The sequence below is a fragment of the Cynara cardunculus genome, unplaced genomic scaffold (genome assembly GCF_001531365.2).
Source record: "Cynara cardunculus var. scolymus isolate 2C unplaced genomic scaffold, CcrdV1 Un_Scaffold_7737, whole genome shotgun sequence".
Classification (NCBI taxonomy): domain Eukaryota; kingdom Viridiplantae; phylum Streptophyta; class Magnoliopsida; order Asterales; family Asteraceae; genus Cynara; species Cynara cardunculus.
The window spans coordinates 1513-12462 of NW_020203729.1; the positions used below are offsets into that span (position 1 = coordinate 1513).

Below are 10950 nucleotides of genomic sequence, written 5' to 3' on the forward strand. Positions count from 1 at the left end.
ATTGTATTTATATTATCATTATAAATGTTAATTACACATTTAAATGACATTTTATTCTAAAATTTCAATTAATCAAATGTTAATGGCTGCATTTGTATAAAAATAGTTCAAAATCAAATATATCAATTACAATATTTAATAACTGAAATTCTATACATCCATATTTTATATCATCAAAGGTTTTCCCGAACAATCAAACCAAAATTATAAAATCTTTTGAAATTTTTACATCATCGAAAATTGGTTATGTTTATCATATTTATGCATTATATATACTAAGGGTGCTCATGGGTTGAGTTGATCGGGTTGAATACATTTGAACAACCCAACCCAATGTTTGAGGTTTCAAAAAATCTTAACCCAATCCAACCCAACCCATACGGGTTGGTCGGGTTAGTCGGGTTGATACTCTGGTACATTAAAATATTCTTCTAACCTTGAATATGATATTTCTCTACTCATAATTTCTTTTTCGTCATCAACTATTTGATACAACTTATCTCTATTTCTTACGTATATTACATTCAATTAATTTTCTCAATTTACATATATATGTTCACAGTTACTGGACATATATACGAATGGGTTATATAGAGAAGTGAATAGATTGAAAATATGTGTATATGAAAAACATACATGATAGTGTAATTGTCTAATGTATATATTAACAGAAATTCAACAATCATATTAAATCCAATAAATAAGAGGATATCGGGTTCATCGGGTTGGATTGAGTTCAAATAATAGCAACCCAATGCAACTCAATACCTGCAGTTTGACAATTTTACAACTTCATTAGACATCAGATTGCTTCAGGTTGAGTTATTTCGGTTGGGTTGGGTTGATCGGGTTGGTCGGGTTTTTATGCAACCTAACATATACTCCTTGTGTCTGTTATTTTTTTTATATTATACATATACAAAAATATAAAAGTCTTTACATGAAATTTTGTTTAAAAAAATATATTATTAAATTATAATATAATAATAATAATATTTGAAATGAAAAAGAGGCAAAAAGGAATATCTTAGGAGTATCTACTAAACAAGTCTTTAATCAAAAAATAGAAAAAAGTGGGATGCCTTTAATGTGGAAGTTGTAGGTAGTAGTTGCTCCAATAGCCTTAACTGCCTTCAATCCCCCATACCTTCCTTCCAAATCAAAATCAAAATCGAAATCGAATTCCATAAATCCATGCGGGTTTCTGATTCATTTCTTTGATTTCATACCCATCATCACAAATCTCATAACCATACACTTGGGGGGTTGTAGATTCAATTCAAGAAACCATGAATGCAAATGTTTGGAAGAGAAGATCTAAAGAGATCTCCGCCAATGATGACGATGATTCAAAACACAGACACAAATCCCATCTTCTTGGTTCGAACAAGAAGAGAAACAAGAACAAGAACAGGAGGATTGTGGATCACAAGACCCCGACAGAGTACCCGTTGTTGAGATTTGAAGAATTACCGGAATACATGAAGGATAACGAGTTTATTTTGAATTATTACAGAGCTGATTGGCCTTTGAAACAAGCCCTTTTTAGTCTATTTCGTTGGCACAATGAAACCCTAAATGTATGGACGTAAGTATCATCTCTCTCTCTCTCTCTCTATATATATATATACATATATATATATATATATATATATCTCAAACGCAGGATAATTTATTTCAAATTTAGATGGGGTTTTCATGATTTTCTTTATTATGACAACTTAAGACTTGTTGCTGCTTCAAACAGATTCAACCATTTTGGAACTTTTGTGGGTTTGTTGCTAGTTTCAACTTTCATCATCTAGGTTCCAATTATTGGAAATGCTCATTGGATTTTAACCTTTTCAGAAATGTTTGTATCGTCCGGATGGATATTTGTACCTTTTATCAATTATTTATCATTCCATTCCACTTCATTCCCACTAGATGGGAGCTAAGACTTTTCTGCATCTCTGTTTCAAACTCTTTTTGGGGCATGTTTGATGATGCAGAAATGGCTACGGAATGTTATACAATGTGAATAAATACTTGTACCTTCATTCTTTACAGTGATTTTTATCATTAAACACCAAGTTTTCATGGGCTTTTCTTCTTTCCTATTAAATGAGAGCTCATGTTTGTTGCTGATGTTATATGGGCATGCTCTTGATTTCACCTCTGTTTAGTCTATCATGGAGAAAACATATGCATAGTCTGTTTTTGAACTTAAACTATGTACATAACAACTTGTACTATGTGCATAAGAACTTGTACTATGTGCATAAGAACTTGTACTATGTGCATAAGAACTTGTACTATGTGCATAAGAACTTGTACTATGTGCATAAGAACTTGTACTATGTGCATAAGAACTTGTACTATRTGCATAAGAACTTGTASWWTTTSCATAACTTTTCTATGCATATGTTATTGATTGTTCGTGGGTATCTTAACGGCTGCATGTGGCCTCAGTGTTTACATGTGAATGAGCTTGGATTTATCCTTTATGATTGTGATTCTTCATTGTAGAAAATTTCTTGTGAGATGTTGATATTTCGAAACAGACTGGCATATGATATCAGACAAGCCTTGTACTGTGTCTGTGTGGAATAAGTCTTGTGATTCTTCTTGTTGTATTTCACGTTTATATCATCAAACACACCTTTTTCACTTTTATCAGTTTAAATGTTATTTTGGAGTGGCAACTCTTGATATCAATTTGTATTGTGATGGTATAATATACTGACATTTTTGGATGTATGCTTGTTTTTTATGTATAGGCATTTAATTGGATTTGTTGTATTCTTGGGGTTGACCATTACAAACTTGATGCATGTGCCTCAAGTTTCAGATCTTCTCAGTTTATTAACTTGGTATGTAAAGATTCTTTGTCTCCCTTCACATTTTTATCAAATCTTGTTAATTTGAGTTGAAATAGTTTCTGTTTTTACTACTTCTTCTGTCCTAAAAGATGCAAGGTTCGAATGAATACATAGTTCAACGAAAATGGTTTCGTTATAAGTCAAATATACCAAGATTCTGCCTAGTAACAACGGCTAAATAAAACGCAATCTTGTAGACCAAAATCAAAATGGTATCTACTGAGATTTCTTTTGAGTGAAATTTTGCACTTATTTTGGGACATAAAGAAATTGTTAGTTTATCTTGCTTTATATATATACATACATATATACATATATATATATATATATATATATATATGTATGTATGCATGTATGTATGTATGGAGTACTCCATTAGGTTGTAGCATCCAAAAGCTTTGAGGGATTTCTGACACCCATAACTTGCTGTCAAGAACTGGAAAGAAATCATAAATATTCCAAGGAAAGAATCTTGAAAACAGGTTGTAGAGCATGTTAAGCAAGGAAGGTTGTTTATTTTTAATTGATGATGATACTGATTACTTCAAGATATGTAGTTTTAATATTAGTTTTTATTGTTACTTTTCGGCTTTACGAAAATTTCAGGTCTTTCCCGTTAAGCCCAGGTGCAAACGCCTCTCATAATTCGATCATGGTGAGTGGTTGTTTGGTCCTTTCTTTCTTATACTTGCTCCATTTCATAAAAGATATGCATTTTGACTTTCTAGGCTAAATAAGTCTTGTTGAGGATCGAAAATGATGTAGATTTATCCGAATGTAAAGTAGAATTTCATGGATTTAAATCATGGAAATTGTAATATCATCGTGTTTGACTTTAAAAGTCAACCATGTGCAAGTCCTTTTCTTTGAGTTTTCATGGTCTTTCAACTACAGGATACACCAAAACTCATTGATTTGAAGCATGAATCAGCGCTAGATATGGAGATCGGACCACCACTAATGGTGGCTACACGGTGGCCGTTCTTTGTGTTCCTAGGAGGGTCCATGTTCTGCCTCCTCTCCAGCAGCACCTGCCACCTCTTCGGCTGCCACTCCCACCACCTAAACCTTCTGCTCCTCCAAATGGATTACGTTGGTATCGCCATCATGATCATAACCTCCTTCTTTCCGCCAATCTACTACATTTTCCAATGTGAACCCGTGTGGCAATTCGTTTATCTTGGTGGGATCACAATCATGGGTGCATTTACCGTTATAACCCTGCTCTCACCAGCACTCTCCAGTGGAAAGTTCCGTTCTTTTCGTGCCTTTCTTTTCATGGGAATGGGACTTTTCGGTCTAGTGCCTGCTATTCATGCAGTCGTGGTGAACTGGCACGAACCTCAGAGGAATGGAATCTTGGCATACGAATTGGTGATGGCGGTTTCATATTTGACGGGTACTATGTTTTATATTAGCAGAATCCCAGAAAGATGGAAGCCGGGTTGGTTTGATCTGGCTGGTCATAGCCACCAGATCTTTCATTGTTTTGTGATCATGGGTGCATTGGCTCATTACGGTGCTGCACTTGTGTTTCTTGAGTTTCGTGGTCGAGTCGGGTGCTAGTGAATTGAAACTGTTGTGTAGGTCTTGTTAATTCGTTCCTAATATCCAATCTTTGGGTCCTATTTATACGAGCGAAAATGTGATTGATTTGCAAGTCATGTTTGTTGTGAAATTGGGTCCCATTGATTCTATATGTTTGCCACAATTTTCTTGGTGATTTTCTTTAGTCAAACTGTTGTATCAAGAGAAGGTATAAAACCTCAAGTTGTAGCTACATGAATTGGATGCTTAGTTGTGCAAAAGGAAAAAAACTCTCCTGTACTTTCCTAAACACCTACCGATACCAAAGGGCGTTTGGCCTAGCGGTATGTGAGTACTTGGCCTTATAGGAGGTCAAGGGTTCAAATCTCACCAAAGGTGAGGAGGGTGTGTGAATTTATTTGTTCTATTTGTTGTATATAAATATTATATACTTCAAAAAAAAAAAGTTGACGATGATTTTTACTAACAATTTTACTGTGTCGTATTGCTAATCAAGGATAACTGAGGGTGGTGATCTTACTTGATCAGCACTTATGAGGTAAAAGACGTTTATATTATGCTATTTTGATGACGGTCTTTCTTTTTTCTAGGTTGAAGTCAATATTTGACGTAAAAATACACAAAATATACGTTTAGATCATGTTTGGTGTGTAGGACTTGGAGGGATTTGGAATCCAATTCCATTTCAATCCCATGAAATCTGGAGCACCCTTTTAAGGATTTGAAAATCCTATGTTTGTAGGATTTCAATTAAATCATAGTATTTCAAATCTGGACAATACAATGAACCAAATATAAGATTAGAATGGATTTGAAATCGAAATCCCTTCAAATCCATTTTAAAATTCATACTGATTATTTAAATTTGAAAATTATTTTATTTACAACTACATAGCATTTATGGGATGTGATATTTATTTGCACGTTAATTTTAACGAGACAACGACACCATTTAATGAGTTTTTAAGTCTTGATTTGCTTCGTATCAAAAAGTCATTTCAACTTTTTCATTAATTTGTGTTTCTTTTCCTTTTTAAATTCAACCTTTTTGCTTTTTTCTTGAAGTTAAAAAGATTTGTAATTTCATAGCAAATTGTTCATCGAGTCTAAAATACAAGTATTCACCATGAATCTTTGTAAGATGGTCATAACTTGAACTTGGTTCTAAGTAGATATAAATAGAGGTTTTTAAACTGAATGATGTTTAAAGGGAACAACGTACCAATTATCTATAAAATTTGTATAAAATCAGTTATAATTATGTTAGAACTAGTTCTTACTTTTCCGGTGTTAGAAATGATTTGTCTGAAACTTCTGTTCATACACAGTATTAGAAAACCACCATAAAGTATGAGAAATATTTGAATCTTGTATCATGTTCAGTGTCGGAATAATTATGTTCCACTTTAGTCAAATTGGGACACGTCAGGGTACATATGTTTGAGAGGAAAATACGCCCTTGTATCTGATAAGACCATGATGGGCCAATGCACCCAATGATCACAAAAAAAAACAATGAAAGATTTGGTGGCATTGATCAGCCAGATCAAAATCAAACCAACTAGGCTTCCATCTTTTTGGGATTTTGCTAATGTAAAATATAATACCTGTCAAATATGAAATCTCCATCATCGATTTGTAAGCAAAGATCCCGTTTAATTCCTTTGAGGTTCATGCTAGTTCACCACGTTGACATAAATAGCAGGCATCAGCAGGATTATTCTCATTCCTATGAATAGAAAAACATGAAAAGAAAGGTTCTTTCCACTGGAGAGTGTCAGTGAGAGCAGGGTTACATGATAAATGCATCCATGATTGAGATACCATGGTGATAGACGAATTGCCACATGGGTTTACATTGGAAAATGTAGTAGATTGGCGAAAAGGGGGCTATGATCATGGTCGTGATACCAATGTAATCTATTTGGAGGAGTAGGAAGTTTAGGTGGTGGGAGTGGCGGCCGGAAAAGGTTGCAGGTGCTGCTGAGAGGAGGCAGAAAATGGATCCACCCAAGAATAAAAAGAATGGTCATCGTGTAGCCACCATTATTGTCCGATATCTATATCTAGCAGTGATTTGTGCTACAACCCGTTGTTCCATTCTACTTCTCTTCACACCATATAATTAAAAGAACACCCATGTCCCAAAATCTTGTGAACGACACAAAGTCTCGCTCTAGGTCCCTCAAATCCTTTGGATGCTACAACGTAATGGAGTACTTTGTATGTGTGTGTATATATATACATGCAAGATAAATGTAACACTTCCTTTATGTCCCAAAATAAGTGCAAAATTTCACTAGAACAAAATCTCAAGACAATATTACCTTTTTGCCCTGTAGTAGATATCATTGATTTGGGTCCACAAAGATTGCCCTTTAGTTATACAACCACACAACTACTACCCTTCAAGATTGCCACTCCAAAATAACAATAAACTTTATAAATGAGAAAAAGGTTTCTTTGATAATATAAACAAGAATCACAAGATTTATTCCACATTGTACATGCTTGTCTCTCTTTTCAACTGTAAGCATCTCACAAGAAAATTTACAATGAAGAATGGCAACCATGAGGACAAATCCAAGTTCATTCACATGTTAATAACTGAGTCTGTATGCAATTTTTAAGATACCCACAAACAATCAACAACATATGCATAAAAAAGCTATCAAAAACGTACAAGTTCTTCATTTTTAGCCAACTTTTTCGTTTTTATGTTTGAACCAAAATAGACAAGATTTTACAATTGTCTCTTTCGCAACCGTTTTATGATTAATATATGATTTTGATGGGCCGTTTGCAAGCATTCATGCATATTGCATAACATTGCGTAGCCATTTTTGCATCATCAAACATTCCCCAACAAGGGTTTGAAACCTAGATGATGAAATCAGCAACAAACCCACAAAAATTCCAGAATGGTTGAATCTGTTTGAAGCAGCAACAAGTTTTAAGTTGTCATAACAAAGAAAATCATGAAAACCCCATCTAAATTTGAGATACATATAGAGAGAGAGAGGTGATACTTACGTCCATACATTTAGGGTTTCATTGTGCCAACGAAATAGGCTAAAAAGGGCTTGTTTCAAAGGCCAAATAGCTCTGTAATGATTCAAAATAAATTCGTTATCCTTCATGTATTCTGGTGATTCTTCAAATCTCAATAACGGGTACTCTGTTGGGGTCTTGTGATCCACAATCCTCCTGTTCTTGTTCTTGTTTCTCTGCTTGTTCGAACCAAGAAGATGGGATTTGTGTCTGTGTTTTGAATCGTCATCATCATTGGCGGAGATCTCTTTAGATCTTCTCTTCCAAACATTTGCATTCATGGTTTCTTGAATTGAATCTACAACCCCCCAAGTGTATGGTTATGAGATTTGTACTGCACAACCAGTACCGGAGATTTCAGACTTTTTTTCGGTTCTTGACAAGAATTGAACGAATACAATCTTGAAATTAAAGAAAATTGGAAAATGGTTTCAACCGATTGGATATACAAGAAAAAATTAGTAACAATGGTATGAAGAAATCAGCGCCTGAAACAAAACCGCATGAACTTCTTACAAGTTCCGGCGGAGGAGTGAGAGTTGTGTCGGGCGTCGGCAATGGTGGTGGTGGCGGAAGGGAGTTACTGGACGGAGTTGAATCAGCATCGCCGTAGACGGTGTAATCGAGAATGGTGGCGATACCATGGAAGTAGACGGCGGCGGTAAGGTAAATATCAGGTTGTTTGATTAAGGAATCATCAATGGTGAAATTGACAGCGATATTGTTGGTAATTATAACGGTTTTTGAAGGCAATAGTGTAGGGAGTCGTGTTTGGGTTTTAAAGAGTTGGAGCTCCGAGAATGTTAGGCGTTGTGGGAGGATGTGGTAAGGGATGATGAAGGGATAKAAATTGTAGGCGCCGGTGGCGGTGGCGGAGAGGTGGGTTAGAGTGTCGTTGCCAGGGACGAACATGGTGGCGGCGGTTGGGATGAGTGCGGCGGTTGTTGTTGTAGGGATAGATGAACTAGTGTTGGGATTGAACAAAATGTTTACCCAAGCTGCGAAGTCTCCGGCGCCGATGAGGGTGTCGATTATATTCTTGAGTTGTTGTTGCTGGATGTACTCCGGTGGAGGCGGCGGCGGTGATTGTATGGAAATGGGTGGTGAAATGGGTAGAGCAGAGACTKGGAGTTGGGGTCGAGTCGATGGAGAAGGTGCACGCGACASGGAGTCTGTGGCGGAGAGRCGRTGGAGATTSGTGGTGGTGAGTGCCACCGTCGTRAAGWGGAGGAATAGGAAATAGGAAAAAGTAATTTGACATGACGTAGGCAAGTGGGTAGCAAYAGGGAATACACCTTTGCRCCCATTTATGRTCAAATAAACACCTAAAACTTATCAAATCATTCTTTTTAATCTTGTTTTTGGATTATCAAAATTTAATTACATCATGAATAATTTAAATAGCATTATAATTAAAAAGTTTMGCAACACATTAGGAGTTCAAATTGCCCTCCCTTCAACTCAATGTTTTATAGGGTTGTTAAAGATACCCCTTTCTCCTTTTTACTTTCTCTTACAAACTAAATTTAATGGTTAAACATCATCGTATTTTCTTTTTTKGAGTTTAAATCATATTATTAAATATCATAAATACATAATCTATTAATATTAAATAAGTATGTGTCTTTGATTTTTAGTGTCTTAGAAATACCGTTCATCGCTCGATTTAATATTATACATATAAGAGATCTTATACGTGTAAGATTAAATCGAGCAATATACAATCCTTCTAAGTTACTAAAAATCGAAGACGCATACTTATTTAAAATAAATAAATTTTGTATTTATGAAATTTAATAATATGATTAAATTCAAAAATAGAAAAAARTGACAAGGCTAGACCATTGAATTTAGTTTGTGCGAGAAAGTAAACAGTAAAAAGGGTATCTTTAACAACCCTATGAAACATTCAGTCGATSGGAGGACATTTTGTTCTTCTAATCTGTTATTAAACTTTTTTAGTTATAATCCTATTTAAATTRTTCATGATGCAATTAAATTTTGATAATCCAAAAACAAGATTAAAATGAATGATTTGATAAGTTTTAGGTGTTTATTTGATCATAATGGGTGGCAAAGGTGTATTCTCTGCTGCTACCCACTTGCCTACGTCATGTCRAAYTACTTTTTCCTATTTCYTATTCCTCCTCTTCACGAYGGTGGCACTCACCACCACYAATCTCCRCCGCCTCTYCGCCACAGACTCCCTGTCGCATGCACCTTCTCTATTGATTCGACCAYAACTCTCAGTCTCTGCTCAACCCATTTCACCACCTATTTCAATACAATCACCGCCRCYGCCGCCACCGGAGTACATCCAGCAACAACAACTCAAGAATATAGTCCACGCCCTCATCGGCGCCGGAGACTTCGCAGCTTGAGYAAACATTYTRTTCAATCCCAACACTAATTCATCTATCCCTACAACAACAACCGCCRCACTCATCCCAACCACCGCCACCATGTTCGTCCCTGGCAACGACGCTCTAACCYACCTCTCCGCCACCRCCAYCGGCGCCTACAATTTCGATCCCTTCATCATCCCTTACCACATCCTCCCACAATGCCTAACATTCTCAGAGCTCCAAATCTTTAAAACTCAAACCCGTCTCCCTAGACTATTGCCTTCAAAAACCGTCATAATTACCAACGATACCGCTGCCAATTTCACCATTGATGATTCCTTGATCAAACAACCTGATATTTACCTCACTACTGCCGTCTGCGTCCATGGTATCGCCACCATCTTCAATTACACCGTCTACGGCGATGCTGATTCGACTTCGCCCAGTAACTCCCTTCCGCCACCACCATTGCCGACCCCCGACAAAACTCTCACTCCTCCGTCGGAACTTGTAAGAAGTTCGTGCGGTTTTATTGTAGGCGCTGATTTCTTCATACTTCTGTTACTAAATTTTGCTTGTATATCCAATCGGTAGAAACCTTTTTTCAATTTTCTTTAATTTCAATATTGTATTCGTTCAATTCTTGTCAAGGACTGGAAAAAAAATTGAAATTTGCGGTACTGGTTGTGCGTGTGTTTCTTACCCACCATTTAGATCCAAATAAGAGTGTCCGCCCGATTGTTTTGCCGAGTGGGTCTAGAGGATCAGAACGCATGGATCCAACCATTTAGGTCTATGGTAACCGAATCCATCTGTCCAACATTTTGACCTAGATGAAGGGTTTAAATAATAGAGTAGATAACGATTTTCGTACATGTGGTTTGTTAATAATTTTGACCTAAATGAAGGGTTTAAAAATATTTTTTAATATAATTTTGTAAATAATATTTTATTAAATATTTTATTAAATATTTTAATTAAATAATTAATATAATAATCTCAAAAATAGGGAAGATGTTGAAATTCTATGTAATTCTTTCAAAAAATAGTTGGATTACAAATTTCGTTCCTGTTGTTTGATGTTGATTACGATGGGGGGTTTTCGAACCCTAAAATTCACGGGTAGGGTCCTTATGGTTTTACTT

At 35.8% G+C, this 10950-nt stretch overlaps 2 protein-coding genes and 1 pseudogene across 2 annotated transcripts; 2 read left to right on the forward strand and 1 right to left on the reverse strand.

Annotated features, from left to right (window-relative positions):
• Window positions 1–1074: 1074 nt before the first annotated feature.
• On the forward strand, window positions 1075–4596 carry LOC112504992 (heptahelical transmembrane protein 1-like). The gene is made up of 4 exons (XM_025108942.1): window positions 1075–1588; window positions 2760–2852; window positions 3468–3516; window positions 3756–4596. The coding sequence occupies exons 1-4, from the start codon at window positions 1290–1292 to the stop codon at window positions 4425–4427; spliced, it is 1113 nt and encodes a 370-aa protein (XP_024964710.1). The 5' UTR covers window positions 1075–1289; the 3' UTR covers window positions 4428–4596.
• A 1238-nt stretch (window positions 4597–5834) lies between these two features.
• Window positions 5835–8372, reverse strand: LOC112504993 (annotated as a pseudogene).
• A 1550-nt stretch (window positions 8373–9922) lies between these two features.
• LOC112504991 lies at window positions 9923–10399 on the forward strand. The gene has a single exon (XM_025108940.1). It carries the CDS (start codon window positions 9923–9925, stop codon window positions 10397–10399), a length of 477 nt encoding a protein of 158 aa, XP_024964708.1.
• Window positions 10400–10950: the final 551 nt, after the last annotated feature.